Below are 27061 nucleotides of genomic sequence, written 5' to 3' on the forward strand. Positions count from 1 at the left end.
AGAACTCTGGGGGGCAGTCCATCTGATCCATGTAATTTACCATCTTCTCGGAATGAGAGAATTCCTACAGAGCGGAAAGAGGCCATTGGGTCTGCACCATCTCCGCAAAGAACATCCCACCGAGACCCAGCCCTGTGCTGTTTCCCCGCAAGCTCACATTTGCCATGGCTGATCCACCTTGCCTGCACATCTTTGGACTGTGGATGGAAATCAGAGCACCTGGCGGAGACCCGTGCAGACATGGAGAGAATGTACAAATTCCACACAGACCCTTCAGCTTCCCCTGTACCTTCTCCTTTGAGATGGCCACCACACTCACTTCTGCTTCAGACTCCCTTAAAGTTCTACTACTGGTGCCTTCCAACCTGAAGACTGATGCAAAATACTTGTTCAGTTCCTCTGCCATTTCTTTGTTCCCCAACACTACTTATTTGGCCCCTCTTGAAATTTTCTTCGGATTTTCAGGGGTGTTCTCCAATAACAATATCTACTTTATTGTGTTGACAAATTGATTATTTAGATCATCACAGGAACAAAAAGCAAAATTCATCAGTACTCTCAATTCACAATCATATATATATTAATATCACAATCAATGCATTTCCATCAGGTAAGCACGTAGCTGGAACTTTCTAACCCGGCAGTTTTCACTTTTCATTTCTCAGATTTCACTCTCAGACAGAACAGTTGATGTTGACACACTGTTCATTAAAAATAGCGTCCACTGTATTTTTCCCCATGTTGTAGCTCGTGGGCTTGTGTAACCTTAACCCATAGAGTCCATGTTCATTTTCAAGCAAGTCATTCCTTTCGTGATTTCAGGTGTTACATTCAGAAGGGTACCATGCTGCAATTCGAGCCTGCAGTTTCCAGAGTAATCCCAATGTGGAAGATTTTGAAAAGTATGTAAGTTTCCCTAATTTACTTGTCTTTTAGATCCAAACTGATGAAGACCACGGTCCAGATTTCTGTTCTTAACAAGAATGCCTATTTATTACAACTGCATAGATTCTAGCTACAGTCAGATATTTACAAACATTGGACACATATCTGTACAAATTAAAACTGTAAGCCCCCTGTAAACTCATCTTCCTGCAGACAAACATGGAGGGGAGAGGGATAAAACATGGATATTATAGGTGTTAAAAAAAGGCTAAGTAAGCTGTTCAGTGGTCCCTGTTCACAGGATTTGCGAAGATGATCTTGAGGATACAAAACAAATGAATAAATATCCCAGAGCGACTTATTATCTATTAAAACATGTGTTGATGATATGGCATTGCTATGATCATAAAATAGAAGATTGTCCAATTTCCTGTGAGCATTACCGTAGTTTTCATTTGTATTCTCCATATCGGGAACATACTTAATTAGTACTTTACTGATTAAGTGACCTTTGCTCATCTACAGTGTTCAGTTGCAAACAGCCAATATTTTATGATTCTAATTTCGTAACTTTGGTTTGGAATTTTGTCATAGGAAATGTATTTCACCTACATTACCCTGTGTAATTGTAGCCAATCCTCCATTGGCAAAGAAACACAACTACAGAAGTTAATAAAAGAAAGAACTGCATTTATGGAGCTCATTTTATGGTCTCAGGCATAAAAAGTACTTTATAGGCAGCTAAACTACCTTTGAAATGTCGTCACTGATGTAGCATAAGAAAACCTGTTGTATTTAGTCAGAAGTAAAGAAATATGAAATAATAAAGAAAGAAGAAATAGTAAAATAGATATGAAATTATGAATGTAAAGAAATATAAAATCTTCAGCCCTTTGCGAGTGGAGACGTAGAATCAGGAGATGCAGAGTCAGTATGGAGCCTACCAGGGAGGAGGCAATTCTGGATCTGGTGTTGTGCAACGAACCGGATTTGATCAGGGACCTTGAAGTAAAGAAGCCATTAGAGGTAGTGACAATAATATGATAAGTTTTAATCAGCAATTTGAGAGGGAGAAGGGAGAATTGGAAGTGTCAGTATTGTAGCTGAAGAAAGGGAACTATGGAACAATGAGGGAGGAGCTGGCCAAAGTTCAATGGTTCAATACCGTAGCAGGGATGGCAGTGGAACAACAATGGCAGGCATTTCTGGATATAATGCAAAAGGTGCGGGATCAGTTCATTCCAAAGAGGAAGAAAGATCCTAAGGGGAGGCAGGGGCGGCCGTGGCTGACGAGGGAAGTTAAGGACTCTCTAAAGATAAAAGAGAAGTATAACATAGCAAAGATGAGCGGGATGCCGGAGGACCGGGAAGCTTTTAAAGAACAACAGAAGATCACTAAAAAGGCAATACGCAGAGAAAAAAATGAGGTACGAAGGAAAACTGACCAAAAATATGAAGGAGGATAGTGAGGATAACAAAGTGTGGAGCTGGATGAACACAGCAGGCCAAGCAGCATCTCAGGAGCACAAAAGCTGACGTTTCGGGCCTGGGTGAAGGGTCTAGGCCCGAAACGTCAGCTTTTGTGCTCCTGAGATGCTGCCTGGCCTGCCGTGTTCATCCAGCTCCACATTTTGTTATCTTGGATTCTCCAGCATCTGCAGTTCCAATTATCAAGGAGGATAGTAAAAGGTGTGTGGAAAAAAAAATGGTTAAGACTAGAATTGGGCCCTTGAAGACAGAAACAAGTGAATTTATTATGGGGATCAAGGAAATGGCAGAAGAGTTGAGTAGGTACTTTGGAACTGTCTTCACTCGGGAAGACACAAGCAATCCCCCAGATGTAATAATGGCTGAAGGACCTAGGGTAATGGATGAATTGAAGGGTATTTTTTTTTGGCAAGAAATGGTGTTGGATAGACTGTTGGGTCTGAAGGCTGATAAGTCCCTGGGATCTGATGGTCTGCATCCCAGGGTACTTAAGGAGGTGGCTCTGGAAATCGTGAACGCATTGGTAATCATTTTCCAATGTTCTCTAGATTCAGGATCAGTTCCTGCGGATTGGAGGGTGGCTGATGTTGTCCCACTTTTCAAGAAAGGAGGGAGAGAGAAAACAGGAAATTATAGATCGGTTAGCCGGACGTCAGTGGTGGGAACGATGCTGGAGTGAATTATAAAAGATGAAATTGCAACTCATTTGGATAGCCGTAACAGGATAGGTCAGAGTCAGCAGGAATTATGAAGGGGAAATTGTGCCTGACTAATCTTCTAGAATTTTTTGAGGATATAACTGTGAAGATGGACAAGGGAGAGCCAGTGGATGGGGTGGACCAGGACTTTCAGAAAGCCTTTGATAAAGCCCCACAGAGGAGATTAGTGAGCAAAATTAGGGCACATGGTATTTGGGGCAAAATACTGGCTTGGATTGAAAATTGGCTATCTGACAGGAAACAAAGAGTAGTGATAAACGGGTACCTTTCGGAATGGCAGGCGGTGACCAGTGGGCTACCACAAGGTTCGGTGCTGGGACCGCAGCTGTTTACAATATACATTAATGATACAGATGAAGGCACTAAAAGTAATATTAGCAAATTTGCCAATGACACAAAGCTGGGTGGCAGTGTGAAATGTGAGGAGGATGTTATGAGAATACAGGGTGACTTGGACAGGCTAGCTGAGTGGACGGATGCATGGCAGACGCTGTTTCATGTGGATAAATGTGTGGTTATCCATTTTGGTGACAAGAACAGGAAGGCAGATTACTATCTAAATGGAGTCAGGTTAGGTCAAGGGGGAAGTACAACAAGATCTAGGTGTTCTTGTACATAAGTCAATGAAAGCGAGCATGCCGGTACAGCAGGCAGTGAAGAAAGCTAATGGCATGCTGGCCTTCATAACAAGAGGAATTGAGTATAGGAGCAAAGAGGTCCTTCTGCAGCTGTACAGGGACCTGGCTTAGAAGGACGAGAGGGTGTCTGATTGAGATGTATAAGATTGTTAAAGGATTGGATACTCTGGAGGTAGGAAGCATGTTTCCGCTGATGTGTGAGTCCAGAACCAGAGGACACAGTTTAAAAATAAGGGGTAGGGCATTTAGAACAGAGTTGAGGGAAAACTTCTTCACCCAGAGAGCAGTGGATGTATGGAATGCTCTGCCCCAGAAGGCAGTGGAGGCCAAGTCTCTGGATAGTTTCAAGAAAGAGATGGATAGAGCTCTTAAAGACAGTGGAATCGAGGGTTATGGGGATAAGGCAGGGACAGGATACTGATTGTGGATGATCAACCATGATTATAATGAATGGTGGTGCTGGCTCGAAGGGCCGAATGGCCTACTTCTGCACCTGTTGTCTATTGTAAAAGTTAATTGTATAAGAATGATTAAGACGGTCCCATATTTCTGGTGTTGGCAGCTTGTTCAGATAGGGAAAGCAAGGTTGATCTTGATTCTGAGATAATAAAATGTGAGGCTGGATGAACACAGCAGGCCAAGCAGCATCTCAGGAGCACAAAAGCTGACGTTTCGGGCCTAGACCCTTCATCAGAGAGGGGGATGGGGGGAGGGAACTGGAATAAATAGGGAGAGAGGGGGAGGCGGACCGAAGATGGAGAGTAAAGAAGATAGGTGGAGAGGGTGTAGGTGGGGAGGTAGGGAGGGGATAGGTCAGTCCAGGGAAGACGGACAGGTCAAGGAGGTGGGATGAGGTTAGTAGGTAGCTGGGGGTGCGGCTTGGGGTGGGAGGAAGGGATGGGTGAGAGGAAGAACCGGTTAGGGAGGCAGAGACAGGTTGGACTGGTTTTGGGATGCAGTGGGTGGGGGGGAAGAGCTGGGCTGGTTGTGTGGTGCAGTGGGGGGAGGGGATGAACTGGGCTGGTTTAGGGATGCAGTAGGGGAAGGGGAGATTTTGAAACTGGTGAAGTCCACATTGATACCATATGGCTGCAGGGTTCCCAGGCGGAATATGAGTTGCTGTTCCTGCAACCTTCGGGTGGCATCATTGTGGCAGTGCAGGAGGCCCATGATGGACATGTCATCAAGAGAATGGGAGGGGGAGTGGAAATGGTTTGCGACTGGGAGGTGCAGTTGTTTGTTGCGAACTGAGCGGAGGTATCTGATGAAGGGTCTAGGCCCGAAACGTCAGCTTTTGTTCTCCTGAGATGCTGCTGGGCCTGCTGTGTTCATCCAGCCTCAGATTTTATTATCTTGGATTCTCCAGCATCTGCAGTTCCCATTATCACTGATACAATGTGTATATCCCATGCATTATGTTCCTATTATTGAGTGTGTGTTTTTTGCGTGTGTGGACCTATTGATCAACTGGAATTTTTGATTATTCAGCTCATTCCTGGTACCACAGGTGCTGTTTAACAAAAGGTTTTCTGTATTAGTATATTTCTGTATTTAGTCACTGCCACGATGAGTGTTAAGTCATAACTTGGTCTGTGCAGAATCTGCACAGTGCATTCCTGCAAGATAAATGATGCGCTACATATGTATGATGCTATTGTTTCTCAAAGGCACTAACCTTAGCAGCTGTTTTTGTGACCAATAATGTTTTTATCATTCGCACTGGGAAAAATATTTGGAAGTGCTGTATGACTCTACTGCTCACTTGCAGCAGTGATAACGCTGAATGTGAGGTAATGTTTTTGCCCATTTGTTGGTCTGTTGGTCAGCAATGTATCTCACAAACTAATGGGCATATTTCATTGAAAGCTGGTACGTAAGGGTATGGTCCAAGGAAGAACTGATTAGTTTTTGACAGATCCAGATTTATTTCTCTATTTTTTAAAGCAACAGTTAAAATTGGTCGGATAGGCAAATGATCATCTTTCTGGAATATTATTGATTGATTTAGAATGTTGTGGATTGTGTCAGCCCTGATAGGAGAATTTGTCATAACTATCAAAATATGAGCAGATTTTTGAGAGCAGATTATCAAATTGGCCTGAAGCTTTCTCAGTGAGATGGAAGCTTTTAATAAAAGGATTTATTTTGTCGGCCTTGCATTTACAAAGAATCAGTCAAGTGGAGAAATGCCTCAAAGAAAAGCTGTGTAATTATAGACTCATGGATGTTTTTTGCACAGGAGGAGGCCGTGCAGTCCATAGTTCCTGCACTGCTCAACAAAGATCTGTCCACATTGAACTCACAGTACATTGCTTTCCGTTTTGATTGTTTGGCTCATAGCCCTGGAGCCGACGGCAACACAAGTGAATATCTAAATACTGCTTAAATATTCAGACACTTTCTGAATCAGTCACACTTTCAGTCAGTGAGCTCAGGACTCCCACCACACTGAGAAAATAGGTTCTCCTCAACTCCCCTCTTAGCTTTCTACCTGTGAACTTCAATCTATGCCCCCTGTGTATTGACATGTCTACGAATGGAAAAAGCAGCTTCCAGTTATCCTTTCTATGCCCTTCAAAATTTTAAACATCTTTACCAGGTCCCCTTGTCTGCTTCAATCTTGGCATCGGTCAGATGGGCAGGTCAGTGGCAGATTGATATAGCCTGAAGAAGGATTAAGATAAGAGAGTACTTAATGTGGCAAAGCCTGTCGTGCCCGATGGAGGTCAGCAACGGCAGTCAGCAGTGAAGTCCACTGGCAAGGATGGGCGGGCCTTAGCCCAGCGCAGGGGAATACGAACCGTCATGGGGGAAGCCTCGTTCAGAGTGTCTGAAAACTCGTGGCTTAAGAAAGGACTGTAATGTTTGACTTTTTAAACTTTTGTTTTTATTTTTCTACTGTTATACTAAGAAGACTGTAGTGCTGAACTTTTTAACGTATTCAATTATTTTTATAACATAGAGCATGGAACGGTACAGCTCAGTACAGGCCCTTCGGCCCACGATGTTGTCCCGAACTATTGCCCTCATCCTAAGGTCTGTCTCACCTCCACCACTACCTTATCCTGTCATCCATGTACTTGTCTAATGGCCGATTAAATGCCCCTAATGAGGCCGACTCCACTACCCTCTCCGGCATTGCGTTCCACTCCCCTACGACTGAGTAAAGAAGGATGGATAAATTTTCTACATTTGCAACTGAAATTTCGTACCGAGGTACTTTGTACCTGAGATGGCACCGTCTGAGGTGGCATTGTACTATTGTACCCTGTATTGAATATGTGTGATAATAAAACCTAAGTCTAAATCTAATGCATAGCAGGACACTGGGAAGCTTAGAGGAGAAAAGGGATCCTAGGGTGCTTGTTCATAAATTCCTGAAGGGGTCAGGTCAGGCTAGTAAGGGTTGTTACAAAGACATATGGGACATCTCCCTTTATCAGATGGTAAGAGTGGGGAGGTCACTTTGTGCTGTTTAAAAGTTTGGTTAGGCCACAGCTGGAGTTGTGTGTGGCATTTTGGTCACCACCCATCAGGAAGGATGTGATTGCACTGGAGGGAATGAAAAGGATGTTGCATATGTTGGAGCATTTTAGCTGTGAAGAAAGGCTGGAAAAATTCAGATTATTTTCTGTGAAGCAGAGAAGTTTTCGGGGTTGAGTGGAGGTCCTGACAGAGGCATATAAGATTATGAGAGGTAAAGATAGGTTGAGTAGAAAGCATTGTTCCCCTTAGTTAAATCATCAATAACGGTAGGGCATAATGTTGAAGAGAAACACGGGAAATTTAGCGGAGGTTTGAGGAAAATCGTTTTCATCCAGAGTGTGGTAAAGGTCTGGAATGCATTGCCTGGGAGGGAAGTTGAAACAGGAAACCTCACAACCTTTGAAAAGTACTTGGATGAGCACTTGTAATGTCATAATATTTTTGAGAATGGTCTAGTGTGTAAAAATGGGACTAGTATATGTCGCAGTGTTTTTTTTAGAGGTACAGCCTTAGTGGGCCGTGGGACCTCTTCTCTACAATATGATTCCATGAGAACCCCCAGCCCAGGCAGCATCTTGGTTTTTTTCAGTAATGTCCAGGATCACACCCTTCATAGTGTGATCCCTTGCCTTGTTAGCCCTCCTGAGTTCGTCAGCTCACACTTTTCCTGGTTGAGTTCCAATTGCTGTGTCCAGCTGACCAGTGTGCTGATCTCCTCCTGAAGTTTATTCTTTCTGTCTGTCAACCAATTTTGGGTCCAGTGTACCACTTTGCCTTTGATCCCATGGCTGTTATTTACATGACCATTCCGTCGATATTCTCCTCACTAAATTAGTCATTCGCTAGCAACACGGTCATACACACTGTGTTTAAGCCCAAATGATGAATCTCGTTGACAAATTTCAAGGGCCCTTGTGGCAAGCCCTGCACAACCCCACTCAAAGCAAGCATTCTGTCAAATAGATATCCCTCTCCCATCAATCACCCTGTGCTCTCTGCCTCAGCCAGTTTTGGCTCCAGCGTGCGTCTTTGCCTTTGATCCCGTTGACTGTTGCTTTCTTGATCAGTCTGCCAAGGGGGACTTTACTAAGTCCACATCAAATGCATAAGCTCATCAACACTCCAACATCTCCTCAAAAAAGGATCAAATTTCTGAAACGTGACCTCATCTTAACAAATCCATACTGACTATCCCTGATTAGTTCATGGAAGTACATTCTACCCCTAAGAATGCCTCTTTATAGCTTCTCCAGTGCTGAGATTATTCTGTCTGGCCTTTAATTTCCTGGTTTGTTCCTCTCTCCATTTGTTCATCGTAGGACAATGTTCATTGTCCTTCATGACTTCACGTGTGACTGACAAGGGTTTGAAAATTGCTGACAGGGGCCCAGATATCTCCTCCCTCACTTCCCTTGCTCGCTGGTATACATTTCAGTACGGCCTGTAGATGTGTCCACTTTTAAATTTGCTAAACCAGCTGCATCTTCCGATGTCTAAACTTCTGATGTTCCTAGGTCCTCTGCCCTGATATCAATACTTGCAGTGTCCTTTTCCATTGTAAAGATTGACACAAAATATTCATTGAGGACAGTGCCGATGTTTTCCAGGTCCACACAAAGATTACCACTGTGAAATGAACAGGAGATATTAGAGAGGTTTGAGATTGACAATCAAGAAAGAAATTGACAAAATGACTTCCTTGGAGAATCATACAACATACATTGTCCATTGGTGCCAAGAAACAGAAGTTTTTGTTTCCACAGTTGTTTGCAAATAGCCAATCAAGATCATAAAATAATGTTTCAACATAATTTACAAAGCAAGGCATTTGAGGAAGATGTATTGGATGTATTGAACTCTTAACTACCTCCCTTAAGTTTAGGAGTATCAAGTTTTTTCTTATGGATAACTTTTGCAGACCTCTTCAAACAAGGAGCTGAACCCACAGATTTATGTGACCAACGAAGCCTGAGCCTTTTGCTTCACAATGCAGTCCAGATCCCTCGGCAGCTGGGTGAGGTACCTTCATTTGGAGGCAGCAACATTGAACCAAGTGTCCGCAGTTGCTTCCAACATGTAAGTGTGCTCTGCGCCACTTCAGAAGGTCAAGCGGGTCTACTTGCCAGTATGAATTTTGTGCTCATTTTCGGTTTGAATTAGTTCCAGTGGCCAACATGTACCACCACTAATCCAAGGCTATCATGTTTATAAATAGTCAATGTTTTTAATCATTAATTTAATAAAAACAATGTCAGAAACCCCAATGATAGTGTATTAGATATGTCTGAGGATAGCGGATGTAAACTTGACATAATTAATCATGCAGCTGATCTTTTATTTTCTTCTAGGGCCAGAACAAACCAGAGATTGATGTTAAACACTTTGTAGAGTGGATGAGATTGGAGCCTCAGTCCATGGTGTGGTTGCCTGTTCGACACCGTGTGGCAGCTGCTGAAACTGCAAAACATCAGGCTAAGTGTAACATCTGCAAAGAGTACCCACTCGTAGGTTTCAGGTGAGATGTGCAAACCAGCAGAAAGTTAGAGGGAGTTAGTTTTTAAAGAAAGCTTTTACTTTAGATGTTCTATTAGAAACTCCATCAGTCAACAACACAACTGAGATCATCACAAAACCCGAACAAATTCATGGACCAGAGAAGTAATTAGGACAAATTAAGTATCAACTTCTTTACCTTAATTTTTTGTGAGAGGTGAGTGCTGCATGCTTTTGGTATTTTGTTCGCAGTTGCATTGATCACAGACACTGTGGCTCAGAACGGATTGTGACTCGACTTCCGGTTGGTTCTGTAATTTGCAATTATTGGGAATTTACAGAAAGGCCTTTTTATTAGTCCTGTAATCAGTGTGTGTGCATCCTATGAAAGTGATTGCTGTGTTGTTGCTAAATGATCGATAAAACTTCTTGTCCATAACTAGTAAATTAAATTGCAGATTTGGACAGGATTTCTAAGGGGTAAATTGAACCTTTTTGGTTAACTATTCTCCTACATTTCTAAGATTGGCCATCTTGGAGAAGGTGCGTGTTACTGCCATTGATCTGATCAAACAATTCTCTGTCTAAGAAGAACTGGAGTGAGAGCCCAACTGTGGATGAAACTATGACTGCCGTAACTAAATCAAGAGCAACAGCGACCCGGAGTCAATTGAATTCCATCTGAAGCTTGAGGAATGGTGGCCTAACTCTGAAGGCCAAGATCTGTTAGCTTTTCATGGACTATGAGGAACAGGGCAGGATTTCACAGAATCTTTAAGATGCCATATCTTGTACAAAACTGAAGGAGAAATGTCAGATTGCTCAAAGAACCATGAGATCACCAGCCTTTGCGTTGCTGGGAAGATTCTGGCAAGGTTACTTCTGAATAGGTTTATACCACCATGGCAAATGAAAACCTTCCATGCGAAGGGAACTTTGTGAAAATGTTGGAGAGAGACAGAGCAGGACCAATTTACAATAACGATTCCAGGGTTGAGATATCTCATTATGAAAATTGATTAGAGGAATTGGGACAGCTTTCCTCGAAGATGCTGAGACTTAGAAGAGATTATTTTGAATCTTGCAAAATCATTTGAGGTCTGGTCAGAGTAGACGAGGGGAAGACTTTGCTATTTGTGACAGAATTGAGAATAAGATGCAGAGGTTTGAAGTGATTGACTAAAGAAGTAACTGCAGTGTAAGAAATAGCTTTATCACAGTCTATAGAATGCATTACCTAGAGGAGGCAGTTTCAGTAAAAGATCAAGAAAGCATTAGTTGATTAATTAAAGACAAATAATGTGCAGGTTAAGGAAAAGGCACTAATTTGTGATATGTATTTGGAGAGCTAGTTCAAACATGATTGACCAAATGGCTTCCTTTTACTGTGATTTGGACTTAAAATTAATTTAAAGAAAAGTGTAATTGGCTCTGGGACACGGCGGAAAAGGGTGAGGTAAACAGGACGTGAGTGATCGGAGACTTGACAGTTCGAGGGACAGATAGGAGATTTTGTAGCCGCAATCAGGAATCCAAACACAGAACTTGCATGAAAGAACAAAGAAGAGGAATAGATTCAGTTGCCCCGAGCGAAGACTGTGACCACACCTTCACCCGCTGTGGGAGAATCTGCCTGATATGAATGAACCAACCACCAATAGGTCCGCAACCAATAAGCACAACTTTCCTCGCGTGTTCATCCAGTGAGAAGCACCAAGAGGAAGGCAGCCTTTTTCCTACATTTTGTAAGCTTGACCATTTGGGAAGAGAGCCCCCCTTCTCTGACATTCTGTTCTCTAAAGATCAAATGTATGGGTTCCTGATGTTGCGTGAGGCCAGTGAACTTCCACAATTCTACCACACTTTTGCTTCCAAATCTATTTCTTTCCTTACCATCTTCTCATGTTTCATCTTCTCAATCTACCGTCTGTCTGTATTTCTTCCGAATGTTGTTCAGAAAAGTAATTCCTTTCATACCTTTAACTTCCAAATTATGTTTATTCCTCACGGAAACTGGTATTCTGCTTCACTTTATCTATTGCCTTGAAAATTCTGGACTAATCTGTAATTGACAGTGAGTTTCCTGTTAGCAGTGCTATTTACAAGAGGATTAACTGAACTTAACCACTTCAGTGCATAATTTAATATTGCCTTGCATATCTCCAAAAATTTTAAGAGCCTGCTGTTTGTACTTTTATGTTGGTTTTCATGGCTATTTAGTTTCTGCTCACACATTTGAGTGCTTGCTGAGTCTCAGAGTTTGGCTTCATGACTGGAATCCTGAAGGCAATATCCTCTGTTTTGCACCATCTCATCGTATTGATGACCTACATTCTGTATGCAGTTCTATCCATTCATCTGTTGATAATTTCACACTACATTCATCAAGTCCTTCCATTTCATTCGAACATTTTCCATTCTTGCAAGGGATTTGGCTATCACTGGTGAAGTTATCATTTGTTGTCCTTCACTAATTGCCGTTGAACTGAGTGGATGGCTGGGAGGGTGGTTCAGAGCTACCTACATTGCTGTGGCTCTGCAGCCACATGTAGTGGTGTAAGGATGATCGAATACTCCCCGAAAGGACATGAGTGAATCGGATGGATTTTTACCAACATTTGTTGATAGTTTCATGATAGCGTTGCTGGAAATAACTTCTAGTTCTGGGTATTTTTTATTGAAATGTAAATTTGACCAGCTACAGTGTTGGAACATGAACCTACATTCTCCAGAGCATTTAGCTCAATGATATTGCCACTATACCACTGTGACTCAGCCATTATTGCAGTTTATTTCTTCGCTATTTCTTCTCTTTCCCTGGAGTACTTCCCTTCTGCTGTCTGAGCTGAAAATGTGTGTCCTCCTCCTTCAGTATTGCCTTTACAGCTTCACATGTTACAATCGCTGCTCGTCAGATTTACCTTTTCCAGGAAGATTCTGGCAAGGTTACTTCTAAATAGGTTTATGCCACCATGGCAGATGAAAACTTTCCATACTATGGGAACATTGCAGAGCAGAAGCAATTTAAATAATTCCAGGGATGGGATATCCCATCATGAAAATTGACTGGGGGAGTTGGGACAGTTTTCCTCGACTTTCCTAGCATTTGTTTCTCCCCACATAATTTTGCCGTTTCTTCAAAATAAAAAAAATACATAATTTAACTACTTAACTTGCATTCCTTGGATGGTTAAAAATATCCAAACAAAAATGAACATTTCTCTTACTTCTTGTTCTTCCTTTATAGGTGCCGCAGCCTCAAACACTTAAATTATGACATCTGCCGAAGCCGTTTCTTTTCGGGACGCACATCCAAGGGGCACAAGTTACATTACCCAATGGTGGAGTACTGCACTTCAGTGAGTAATACATTGTTCCACTTGATAGAATTGTTCCGATCTGTGGAAACTTAGGGATTTAACCATTTAAATACAATCTGCCCTCAAAGTTGAAGTAGTTTGCTAAAATGATAAAAGGACAACAGCTTAAATCAGGCTTCAATACCAGAAATACAATGTTGTGCAGAAGCTCTTTGAGGTCAAGTTGAGGCTCAAGGAGGGATATGTCATCACGCCCACCCTTTTCTCCAGCTTTGTCACCACCATTCTTAATCTCATCAAGAACAAGCTTCCCAGTGGCCTGGACAGGATGGATGGAAAACCTTTTCACCTCAACCAGTTGAAATCACAGAAGAAAATGACACTGACCTCGCTTATGGAACTTCAGTATGTGGTTCACAATGTCATTTCCGCTCGCAGAAGTCTTCAAATCTCCCTTAAGGCCTTTGCAGAAGTATACTGAAGAATTAGCCTCAACCTTAAATTTGCCACCCAGGTTGATGGGATTGTTAGGAAGGCATACCGTGTGTTAGGCTTCATTGGTAGAGGGATTGAGTTTCGGAGCCTTGAGGGCATGTTGCAGCTGGACAAAACTCTGGTGCAGCCGCACTTGGAGTATTATGGACAGTTCTGGTCGCCGCATCATAGGAAGGATGTGGAAGCGTTGGAAAGGGTGCAGAGGAGATTTACCAGGATGTTGCCTGGTATGGAGGGAAGGCGTTATGAGGAAAGGCTGAGGGACTTGAGGCTGTTTTTGCTCGAGAGAAGAAGATTAAGAGGCGACTTAATAGAACCATACAAGATGATCAGAGCATGAGATAGGGTGGACAGTGAGAGTCGTTTGGCTCGGATGGCCATGTTTGACACGGTGGGGCATAGGTTTAAATTGAGCGGTGATAGATATAGGACAGAAGCCAGAGGTAGGTTCTTTACTCGGAGAGTAGTAACGGCATGGAATGCCCTGCCTGCAACAGTAGTAGACTTGCCAACTTTAAGGGCATTTAAATGGTCGTTGGATAAACATATGGATGACAATGGAATAGTGTAGTTTTGATGGGCTTCAGGTTGGTTTCACAACATCAAGGCCGAAAGGGCCTGTACTGCGCTGTTATGTTCTGTGTTCGAACCTCAAGATGACTCAAATCCTTTACCAATCTGTCGAGTTGTGGCCCATCTTTTCATCAAAATTAATAGAGAAATCCTCCCAAATGTAGAACATTTCCCTTAGATGGGACGCTCTCTCTTTTTTAAGGCTGACATCGATACAGAGATTCTAACATTACGTCCAATCTGCGAGTGGCACCTTTGGACTCCTAAGGATGAGAATGCTCAATTGTGACATCTGTGCTGATCGCAAGATCCTTGAGTTCAAGGCATGCATCGTTCAGCCTCTTCTATATGACTGTGAAACCTGGATAGCATAGAGCTGCCACTTCAAGACCCTTTCAGCACAGTTTTGTCATGGATTCTCCACATCAGCTAGGAGGAAAAACCTCCTAGCATCAGCATTGATGCCATGATGATTTGAAACAAACCCCATTGGGCTGGCCATGTACTTTGGATGCCTAAGTTATGAATACCAAACTAAATTTTTGCCAACTCAAGGAAGGCATCTGATCAAGAAGTAAAAGGAAGCATTTCAAAGACCTTGAAATGTTCCTTCAAGAAATACTACATCGAGGTCAAAGTATGGGATATCCCCATTCAGAAGAAACCAACTTGGTGAATCTCCTGTATGAAGGCACATAATTCTTCAACGGCACCAGACGAGAAGTTGAAGTGTGGGAAAGGAACTGGAGAAAGGAATGCTGGTGTTCTCAAGGCCAAGACCACTTCCATCACACTGAAAGACCTCCTAAACATGTGGTCAGATATGTGGCTCTAGTTGAGGCTAATCAACCCGCACAGAGCTCATGACCTGTGATATGGAATTTCCAAGCTGGGCAATCATAGTCATCAGCCAGTGATGGCTCTTAATATTGTGCAGAATGTGATTTGATCACAAATGAGTACTGTGTGTAGCTTTGAGCATTGCCACAGAAAGACCAGGTTTTATAGAATAATCAGAATGGTGCTGCATGAGAAACTGGAATTAGGAGGAGATAGGTGATACTTAATTGTTATTTGTTTCTGGGCCATTAGCATCGCTAACTGGGCCAGCATTTACTTCCCATCCTTCGTTACCCTTGTAATTGGTGAATCAATGTAGCCCATGTGCTGTAGGTAGACTCAGTCAGTCAGGGGCGAATTTCCAGGACTTTGACCCAGTGGTAGTGAAAGAACAGCAATATATTTCCAAGTTGAGATGGTGAGTGGCTTAGACAGGGTGTTGTAGGTGGTGCTGTTCCCATATATCTGTTACGCTTGCCTTTGTAGATGAAATTTGTCATAGGTTTGGAAAGTCCTATCTCAGGATCTTTTGCAGATTTCTCAGTGCATCTCATAGATGGTGCACACTGCTGCTATTGAGCACTGCAGGGAGGAGGCTGCTTTTTCCTGGATGGTGTCGAACTTCTTCAGTGCTTTTGCAGCTGCACCCATCTCGGCAAGTGGGGATTATTCCACCATTCTTCTGACTTGTTCCATGTAGCTGGTAGACAGGCTTGGGGAATCAGGAGGTGAGTCACTTGATGCAGTAATCGGAGCTTTGGGCCTGCTCTAGTAGCCACTGCATTTAAATAGGAAGTCCAGTTGAATTTCTGTTCAGTGGTAAAACCCGGGATTTTGATAGCGGACAATTCAGTGATGGTGACACCTTTGAATGTCAAGGGACAATTTATGGATTTTCTCTTCCTGGAGATGGTCATTACCTGGTATTTGTGTAGTATAAATGCGACTTGCCAATTACCAGCCCAAGCCTAGACATCGTTCTGGCTTTGTTGCATTTGGATATGGGCAGATTCAGTATCTGAGGAGTGGTGAATGATGCTGAATATTCTGCTATCCCTGGTGAACATCTCCACTTCTGAGCTTATGATGGAGAGATGATGGGATAAATCAGCTGAAGATGGTTAGGCTTCGGACTGTACCCTCAGGACCTCCTGCAGGTGACCTCCAACAACCAAAATGCCAATCATGAGAGGCGATGACCTAATGGTATTATGACTAGACTATTAATCCAAACACTCAGGTAATGTCCTGAGGACCTGGTTCAAATTCCACCATGGCACATAATGGAATTTAAATTCAATGAAAATCTGGAATTAAGCGTCGAATGATGATCGTAAATCCATTGCCAATTGTCGGAAAAACCCATCTGATTCACTTATGTTCTTTAGGGAAGGAAACTGCGTGGCCTGGTGTGGCCTACATGGAACTCCAGATATCAGTTGGGCAATTTGGGATGGGCAATAAAAGCTGGTCTAACCAGCAATTACCTCTTTCCGATTAAAGAATGAAAAAATATCGTCCTCTGTACAGATATTATTCCAACCAGTGGTGAGTTTCTGCTGGATTCCCACCAGCTCCAGTTATGCGAGCGCTCTTTGAAGACACACTCGGTCAAATGTAGCCATCCTTAGCTCACCTCGGGAATTCAACTCTTTTGACCATGTTTGAACAAAAGCTGTAATGAAGTCAGGAACTGATGAGGTGGCAGAATTGAGGATCTTGTACAGGGATCCGAGGGATGTGGCATATCGAGATTTCCAGAAAGAATTTGACCAGTTGCTGCATAAAAAAGTGAACCAGAAGGTTAGATCCAAGGGAATTAAGGGTAGAATATTGGTTTGAATAAAGGGCTGGCTAACTGACAGAAAGCTGAGTGTCAGGATAAATGAGTCTTTGCCTGGATGGTGAATTGTTACTGGTGGGTTGCTGCGGGGTTCAGGTCTCTGACCTGAACTATTTGTAACGTAAGCAGAGACAAAATGTAACATAACAGAATGCATGGATGATTCTGAAATAGATGGGAAAACAGCCTGTGATGTGAAATAAAACAGAGACAGCTGAATATTGACAGGCGAGGAGAATGGACCAGAATCTGGCAGGTGGTTAATGTGGATAAGCACAAGGCTTGCCTATTTTGTCCATGAAAAAAAGGGCGAATTTTTATTTAAATGGAGGGAAGGTTCAAAGTGTGTCAGTGCAGAGTTGTCTGGCTGTCTTTGTGCATGAATAGCTGAAAGTGGGTATGCAGGAAGAGCATAGCATAAGAAAGGCAGATGGAACTCTGGCATTTATCACCAAAGGACTGGATCATTAAAGTAACACAGTGTTTTTCCGAACACATTGGGTGTTGGTGAGACCAAAGTATTGTGTCCAGTTTTGATCCCCTTACTGAGGATGGATACATCTGCACTGGAGGCAGTTCAGAGGAGGTTGGACTGATTGATTCCCGGGATGAAAGGGCTGTCATATGAGAAGTTGCTGAGTAGCTTGTGCCTGTACTTGCTGGTGTTCGAAAGAGTGAGGGGGTGGTTCTGATTGAGGTATATAAAATAGTAAAGGGGATTGAAAAGATGGGCATTGAGCACATGTTCGCCATAGTGGGACAAGTCTCAAACAAGAAGCTGTAGCTATCGAGTGAGAGATGGAATGTTCAAAATGGAGATGAGGAGAGAGTTGTGAATCTGTGGAATTCATTGCCCCTGAATGCAATGGAGGCAGCACCAATCGACCGATTCAAGAAAGAAATAAATATGTTTCTGATGAAAAATAAGGAGAAAGGGCCATGGGGAGCAGGCAGGAGAGTGGAGTTGAGATCAGGAAAGGATCAGCAACCACGGCTAACAAGATAAGTCAGGGACAGGATGAAAGCAAAAGAAAAAGCACAAAATGTGTTGTGGTTAGTGGGAAGCCAGTGGATTGGGAAGCCTTTCGAAAACTAGCGGCGGACATGTAAAAAGGCAATAAGGGGGAAGATGATGAAATTTGAGGGCAATATTAACGAGGGTAATATGGAAAAAAATTGCATGAGTTTTTTTCAGCTAGAAAAGGTATGAGAAAGGCAAGAGTACAAATAAAGAGAACAAAGAAAATTACAGCACAGGCACAGGCCCTTCGGCCCTCCGAGCCTGCTCCGATCGAGAGCCTCTGTCTAACCTGCCACCTATTTTCTAAGGGTCTGTGTCCATTTGCTCCCTGCCTATCCATGTACCTGTCCATAACACCATAAGACATAGGAGTGGAAGTAAGGCCATTCGGCCCATCAAGTCCACTCCGCCATTTCAATCATGGCTGATGGGCATTTCAACACCACTTCGCTGCACTCTCCCCATAGCCCTTGATTCCTTTCGAGATCAAGAATTTGTCGATGTCTGCCTTGAAGGCATCCAACGTCCCGGCCTCCATGCACTCTGCGGCAATGAATTCCAAAAGACCACCACTCTCTGGCTGAAGAAATGTCGTCTCATTTCAGTTTTAAATTTACCCCCTCTAATTTTAAGGCTGTGCCCACGTGTCCAAGTCTCCCCGCCTAGCGGAAACAACTTCCTAGCGTTCACTCCTTCTAAACCATACATTATCTTGCAAGTTTCTATTAGATCTCCCCTCAACCTTCCAAACTCTAACGAGGACTATCCCAGGATCCTTAGCCGTTCATCATACGTTAAACCTACCATTCCAGGGATCATCCGTGTGAATCTCCGCTGGACATGCTCCAGGGCTAGTATGTCCTTCTTGAGGTGTGGGGCTCAAAATTGAACACAGTATTCTAAATGGGGCCTAACTAGAGCCTTCTAAAGCCTCAGAAGCACATCGCTGCTTTTATAGAACATAGAACATAGAACAGTACAGCACAGAACAGGCCCTTCAGCCCACAATGTTGTGCTGACCATTGATCCTCATGTATGCACCCTCAAATTTCTGTGACCGTGTACATGTCCAGCAGTCTCTTAAATGACCCCAATGACCTTGCTTCCACAACTGCTGCTGGCAACGCATTCCATGCTCTCACAACTCTCTGTGTAAAGAACCTGCCTCTGACATCCCCTCTATACTTTCCACCAACCAGCTTAAAACTATGACCCCTCATGCTAGCCATTTCTGCCCTGGGAAATAGTCTCTGGCTATCAACTCTATCTATGCCTCTCATTATCTTGTATACCTCAATTAGGTCCCCTCTCCTCCTCCTTTTCTCCAATGAAAAGAGACCGAGCACAGTCAACCTCTCTTCATAAGATAAGCCCTCCAGTCCAGGCAGCATCCTGGTAAACCTCCTCTGAACCCTCTCCAAAGCATCCACACCTTTCCTATAATAGGGCGCCCAGAACTGGACGCAGTATTCCAAGTGCGGTCTAACCAAAGTTTTATAGAGCTGCAACAAGATCTCACGACTCTTAAACTCAATCCCCCTGTTAATGAAAGCCAAAACACCATATGGTTTCTTAACAACCCTGTCCACTTGGGTGGCCATTTTAAGGGATCTATGTATCTGCACACCAAGATCCCTCTGTTCCTCCACGCTGCCAAGAATCCTATCCTTAATCCTGCACTCAGCTTTCAAATTCGACCTTCCATAATGCATCACCTCGCATTTATCCAGGTTGAAGTCCATCTGCCACCTCTCAGCCCATCTCTGCATCCTGTCAATGTCCCGCTGCAGCCTACAACAGCCCTCTACACTGTCAACGACACCTCCGACCTTTGTGTCGTCTGCAAACTTGCTGACCCATCCTTCAATCCCCTCATCCAAGTCATTAATAAAAATTACAAACAGTAGAGGCCCAAGGACAGAGCCCTGTGGAACCCCACTCACCACTGACTTCCAGGCAGAATATTTTCCTTCTACTACCACTCGCTGTCTTCTGTTGGCCAGCCAATTCCGTATCCAAGCAGCTAAGTTCCCCTGTATCCCATTCCTCCTGACCTTCTGAATGAGCCTACCATGGGGAACCGTATCAAATGCCTTACTGAAGTCCATATACACCACATCCACAGCTCGACCCTCATCAACTTTTCTAGTCACATCCTCAAAAAACTCGATAAGGTTTGTGAGGCATGACCTACCCCTCACAAAGCCGTGTTGACTGTATTTGATCAAGCCCTGCTCTTCCAGATGGTCATAAATCTTATCCCTCAGAATCCTTTCTAACACCTTGCAGACGACAGACGTGAGACTTACCGGTCTATAATTGCCAGGGATTTCCCTATTTCCTTTCTTGAAGAGAGGAATTACATTTGCCTCTCTCCAGTCCTCGGGTACGACTCCAGTGGAGAGCGAGTATGCAAAGATCTTCGCAAGTGGCGAAGCAATTGCATTTCTCGCTTCCCAAAGCAGCCGAGGACAAATCTGGTCCGGGCCTGGCGACTTGTCAATCTTAATGTTTGGCAAAATTTTCAGCACATCAGCTTCCTCTATCTCTATCCATTCCAGCATGCACACCTGCTCTTCAAAGGTTTCATTCACTACAAAGTTCGTTTCTTTCATAAAGACAGAAGCAAAAAACTCATTTAGGGCTTCCCCTACCTCCTCAGGCTCCACACACAAGTTCCCTATGCTATCCCTGATCGGCCCTACTCTTTCTTTGATCATTCTCTTATTCCTCACGTAAGTTTAAATGCCTTTGTGTTTTCCCGGATTCCTTCTGCCAAGCCTTTCTCGTGCCCCCTCCTGGCTCTCCTCAGACCATTTTTGAGCTCCCTCCTTGCCTGCATGTAATCCTCTCTAGCTGAACTTGACCCTAGCTTCCTCCACCTTATGTAAGCTACCTTCTTCCTTTTCACAAGAAGCTCCACCGCTCTCGTCATCCAAGGTTCCTTAATCTTACCCCTTCTTGCCTGTCTCAGAGGGACATATTTACTCATCACTCCCAACAACTGTTCCTTAAACAGTCTCCACATGTCTATAGTTCCCTTACCATGGAACAACTGCTCCCAGTCCATGCTTCCTAACTCATGTCTAATCGCATCATAGTTTCCTCTTCCCCAATTAAATATCCTCCCATTTTGCCTAATCCTCTCCTTCTCCATAGCTATGTAGAATGTGAGGCAGTTATGGACACTGTCACCAAAATGCTCTCCCACCACAAGATCTGATACCTGCCCCGGCTCGTTTCCGAGCACCAAGTCTAGAATGGCTCTCCCCTCGTCGGCCTGTCAACGTACTGCGTTAGGAAACCCTCCTGAACACACCTTACAAAAACAGCTCCATTCAAATCTTCTGCTCGAAGGAGGTTCCAATCAATATTAGGAAAGTTAAAGTCACCCATTACAACAACCCTACTGCGTGCACACTTTTCCAAAATCTGTCGAGCTATGCTTTCTTCAATCTCCCTGCTGCTATTGGGGGGCCTGTAGTAAACCCCTAACGAGGTGACTACTCCCTTGCTGTTCCTCATTTCCACCCATACTGACTCAGTAGGCAGATCTTCCTCGACAATGGAAGCTTCTGTAGCTGTGATACCCTCTCTGATTAGTAGTGCTACACCCCCTCCTCTTTTTCCCCCGTCCCTATTCTTTTTAAATGTTCTAAACCCTGGAAGATCCAGCAACCATTCCTGCCCCTGAGAAACCCATGTCTCTGTTATGGCCACAACATCATAGCACCAGGTACTGATCCATGCTCTAAGTTCATCACTTTTATTCCTGATACTCCTTGCATTAAAGCAAACACACTTTAACCGATCCCTTGGTTCCTTCCCAGGAAAATCCTTCCCACTAGCTGGTCTACCTCTTGCTACTGCCTCACCTGCATCAACGCTCACCTCTGGTATACAGCTCAGGTTCCCACCCCCCTGCCATACTAGTTTAAACCCTCTCGAACTACTCGAGCAAACCTTCCACCCAGGACATTGGTCCCCTTCCAGTTCAGATGCAACCCGTCCTTCTTGTACACGTCCCACCTTCCCCAGAAGGCATCCCAATTATCTACATATCTGAAGCCCTCCCTCCTACACCAGCTGCGTAGCCACGTGTTCAGCTGCGCCCGCTCCCTGTTCCTCACCTCGCTATCTCGTGGCACCGGTAGTAAACCAGAGAACACTACTCTGTTCGTCCTGCTCTGCAGCTTCCATCCTAACGCCCTGAAATCACTTTTTATATCCTCAATCCTATTTCTGGCTATATCATTTGTGCCAATATGTAACACGATTTCTGGCTGTTCGCCCTCCCCTTTTAGAACCTTATACACCCGATCGGAGACGTCCCGGACCCTGGCACCAGGGAGGCAACATACCTTCCGACTCTCTTATATTCCAACTCTCTTGAGATAAACAACAACATTACGTTCGCTTTCTTAATTACGGACTCGACCTTCAAGTTAACTTGTAGACAATCCTGGACCAACACTTCCAGATCCCTTGGCACTTCTGACTTGCGAATTTTCTCACCGTTTAGAAAATAGTCCATGCCTGTATTCTTTTTTCCAAAGTGCAAAACCTCACATTTACTCACATTGAATTTCATCAGCCATTTCCTGGGTCACTCTCCTAAACTGTCTGCATCTTTCTGCAGCTTCCCCACCTCCTCAGTACGACCTGCCTGTCCACCTATCTTCGTATCATCGGCAAACTTCGCCAGAATGCCCCCAGTCCCTTCATCCAGATCATTAATATAAAAGGTGAACAGATGTGGCCCCAACACTGAACCCTGCAGGACACCACTCGTCACCGGTTGCCATTCTGAAAAAGAGCCTTTTATCCCAACTCTCTGCCTTCTGTCAGACAGCCAGTCCTCAATCCAAGCCAGTAGCTCACCTTGAACACCATGGGCCCTCACCTTGCTCAGCAGCCTCCTGTGAGGCACTGTATCAAAGGCCTTTTGGAAGTCTAGATAGATAACATCTACTGGGTTTCCCTGGTTTAACATACTTGTTACCTCTTCAAAGAATTCTAATCGGCACGACCTCCCCTGACTAAATCCATGCTGACTTGTTTTAATCTGACCCTGCACTTCCAGGAATTTAGAAATCTCATCCTTGACAATGGATTCTAGAATTTTACCAACTACTGAGGTTAGGCTAATCGGCCTGCAATTTTCCATCTTTTGCCTTGATCCTTTCTTAAACAAGGGAGTTACAACAGCAATTTTCCAATCATCTGGGACTTTCCCTGACTCCAGTGACTTTTGAAAGATCACGACCAAAGCCTCCGCGATTTCCTCAGCCACATCCCACAGAACTCTAGGATGTAGCCCATCGGGGCCAGGAGATTTATCAATTTTTAGACCCTTTAGGTTTTCTAGCACTTTCTCTTTTGAAATGCCTACCGTACTCAACTCTGCCCCCTGACTCTCCCTAATTGTTGGCATACTACTCATGTCTTCCACTGTGAAGACTGACGCAAAGTACTTATTGAGTTCTTCAGCTATTCCCTGATCTCCCATTACTAGCCTTCCAGCATCAATTTGGAGTGGCCCAATATCTACTTTGGCCTCTCGTTTGTTTCTTGTGTATTGAATGAAGCTTTGACTATCATTTCTAATATTACTAGCTAGCCTACCTTCAAAATGATCTTCTCCTTCCTTGTTGCTCTCTTTGTTATCCTCTGTCTGTTTTAGTAGCCTTCCCAATCTTCTGATTTCCCAGTGCTCTTGGCCACTTTATAGGCTGTCTCTTTTTCTTTGATATATTTCCTGACTTCCTTTGTCAGCCATGGCTGTCTAATCCCACCCCAGATAATCTTTGTTTTCTTTGGCATGAACCTCTGTACTCTGTCCTCAATAACACGTATAAACTCCTGCCATTGTTGGTCTACTGTCTTCCCCGCTAGGCTCTGCTTCCAGTCGATCTTTGTCAATTCCCCTCTCATGCCCCTGTAATTACCTTTATTTAACTGGAATACCATTCCATCCGATTTTGCCTTCTCTCTTTCAAACTGCAGACCGAACTCTCCCATATTATGATCGCTGCCTCCTAAGTGTTCCCTTACTTTAAGATCTTTTATAAAGTCTGGCTCAGTGCATAGCACCAAGTCCAGAATAGCCTGTTCCCTTCTGGGCTCCATCACAAGCTGTTCCAAAAAGCCATCCTGCAAACATTCCATGAACTCTCTTTCTTTGGATCCACCAGCAACATTATTCACCCAATCCACCTGCATGTTGAAGTCCCCCATGATCACCGTGACCTTGCCTATCTGACGTGCCCTATTTATTTCTTGGTGCATCTTGCGCCCCTCATCCTGATCACTGTTAGGAGGTGTGTACATAACTCCCATTATAGTTTTTTTTGCCTTTGTGGTTCCTCAATTCTACCCACATAGACTCCACATCTTCTGACCCTATGTCATTTAGTGCCGTAGATCTCATTCCATTCTTAACGAACAAGGGAACCCCACCCGCTCTGCCCACCTCCCGCTCTTTTCGATATGTTGTGAATCCTTGGATGATTAACTGCCAGTCTTGAGCTCCCTGCAACCATGTCTCTGTGCTGCCTACCACATCATAATCATTCAAGAGGATTTGTGCTGTTAATTCATCTACTTTGTTGCGAATGCTAAGAGCATTTAGATGAAGTGTCTTAATGCGAGCTTTCTTATCAATATGAGAGAGGTTGGACATGCCAAGATGCCTTAAGTTATCCTTCCTTTTTGCTGTATTCCTAGTCTGCCTCGAGCTTAAATCCACCTGTACACATGCTATCCTGTTGCTTATCTTTCCATTTAACTCCATACTCTTTCACTTTCCCTTCCCCCCGACTCACGAGTTTAAAGTCTTACTGACCACCCTATTTATCTTTTTCGCTAGAACACTGGTTCCAGATCGGTTCAGGTGGAGACTGTCCCGATGGTACAGATTCCCCCCGGTTCCAAAACTGATGCCAATGCCCCATGAAATGGAATCCCTTTTTCCCACACCAGTCCCTTAGCAACGTGTTGACTTCCCTAACTTTGTTTTCCCTATGCCAATTGGCACGTGGCTCGGGCAGTAATCCAGAGATTATGACCCTTGAGGACCTGTACTTCAATTTCTTTCCTCGTGTTTCATAATCCCTGAGCAGGTCCTCCACCCTAGCTTTGCCTATGATGTTAGTCCCAACGTGGACCACAACAACCGGATCTTCCCCCTCCTGCTCCAATATCCTTTCAACCCGGTCGGAGATGGCTCGCACCCTGGCACCGGGCAGGCAACACACCATGCAGGACGCCCGATGCAGCTTGCACAGGATACTATGTGTCCCTCTAGTTATAGAATCCCTGATAACACCTACCTGTCTTTTTGCTCCCCCCCTCTTGAATGACCTTGTGCGCCACGGTGCCATGGTCAGCTGGCTCATCCTGTCCACAGTCCTTTTCCTCAACCGTACAGGGATCAAGAATCTCATACCTGTTGCAGGTATCTGTCCAGATATATCTGAAAAGACGCTAATGTGTCTGCGTCTACCAGCTCCGCTGGCACCGCGTTCCAGGCACCCACCACCCTCTGTGTATAGAACTTTCCACGCCTATCTCCCTTAAACTTTCCTCCTCTCACTCTGAACTCATGACCCCTAGTAATTGAGTCCCCCACTCTGGGGAATAAGCTTCTTGCTATCCACCCTGTCTCTCCCCTCATGATTTTGTAGACCTCAATCAGGTACCCCCAATCTCCATCTTTCTCATGAAAATAATCCTAATCTACTCAACCTCTCTTCATAGCTAGCACCCTCCATACCAGGCAACATCCTGGTGAACCTCCGCTGCACCCTGTCCAAAGCGTCCATGTCCTTTTGGTAACGTACACAGTACTCTAAATGTGGCTGAACCAAAGTCTTATACAACAGTACATGACCTGCCAACTCTTGTACTCAATACCCCATCCGATGAAGGAAAGCATGCCGTATCCCTTCTTGACCACCCTCTTCACCTGGCTTGCCACCTCCAGGGAACAATGGACCTGAACACCCAGGTCTCTCTGTTCATCAATTTTCCCTAGGACTTTACCATTTACTGTATAGTTCGCCCTTGAATTAGATCTTCCAAAATGCATCACCTCACATTTGCCCGGATCGAACTCCATCTGCCATTTATCTGCCACACTCTGCAGTCTATCTATATTCTGCTGTAATCTCTGACAGTCCCCCTCACTATCTGCTGCTCCACCAATCTTAGTGTCATCTGCAAACTTGCTGATCAGACCACCTACACCTTCCTCCAAATCATTTACGTATATCACAAACAACAGTGGTCCCAGCACAGAACCTTGTGGAACACCACTGGTTACAGGTCTACAATTTGAGAAACTCCTTTCTACCACTACTCTCTGTCTCCTGTTGCCGAGCCCATTTTTTTTTATCCATCGAGCAAGCACACCCTGGACCCCATGCGACTTCACTTTCTCCATCAGCCTGCCATGGGGAACCTTATCAAACACCTTACTGAAGTCCATGTAAATGACATCTACAGCCTTTCCCTTTCAATCAACTTTGTCACGTCGTCAAAGAATTCTATTAAGTTGGTTAGACATGACCTTCCCTGCACAAAACCATGTTGCCTATCACTGATAAGCTGATTTGCTTCCAAATGGGAACAGATCCTATCCCTCAGTATCTTCTCCAGTAGCTTCCCGACCACTGACGTCAGGCTCGCTGGTCAATAATTACCTGGGTTATCCTTGCTAACCTTCTTAAACAAGGCGACAACATGAGCAAGTCTCCAGTCCTCCGGGACCTCACCCGTGTCTAAGGATGCTGCAAAGATATCTGTTAAGGCCCCGGCTATTTCCTGTCTCGCTTCCCTCAATAACCTGGTATAGATCCCCACCTTAATGCCTTTTTGGAGACCCAACACTTCATCCTTCCTTGTGTCAACTTGACCTGGAGTAAGCAAACATCTATCCCTCACATCACCATCTGTCATGTCCCTCCCCTTGATGAATACCGATGCAAAGTATTCGTGAAGAATGTCACCCATTTTCTCTGACTCAGTGCATAACGTTGCTTCTTTGTCCTCAAGTGGGCCAATCCTTCCTCTAGTTACCCTCTTGCTCTTTATATATGAATAAAAGGCTTTGGGATTTTCCTTAACCATGTTTGCCAGCAATATCTCATGTCTTCTCTTAGCCCTCTTCATCCCTCGTTTCAGATGCGCTCGAAATTCCCCGTGTTCTTCCAAAGATTCATCTCTCTTCAGTCGCCTGGACCTAATCTATGCTTCCTTTT

At 44.1% G+C, this 27061-nt stretch overlaps 1 protein-coding gene across 1 annotated transcript in view; it reads left to right on the forward strand.

Annotated features, from left to right (window-relative positions):
* LOC132210422 (utrophin-like) overlaps nt 1-27061 on the forward strand; it is a 126122-nt gene that overhangs the window by 83571 nt on the left and 15490 nt on the right. The window contains exons 3-5 of the mRNA XM_059650012.1: nt 9135-9292; nt 9565-9731; nt 12957-13068. Of these exons, the coding sequence (XP_059505995.1) occupies nt 9135-9292; nt 9565-9731; nt 12957-13068 (437 nt within the window). The remainder of the gene's footprint in view (nt 1-9134; nt 9293-9564; nt 9732-12956; nt 13069-27061) is intronic.

This window comes from Stegostoma tigrinum, chromosome 12 (assembly GCF_030684315.1).
Source record: "Stegostoma tigrinum isolate sSteTig4 chromosome 12, sSteTig4.hap1, whole genome shotgun sequence".
Classification (NCBI taxonomy): Eukaryota; Metazoa; Chordata; class Chondrichthyes; order Orectolobiformes; family Stegostomatidae; genus Stegostoma; species Stegostoma tigrinum.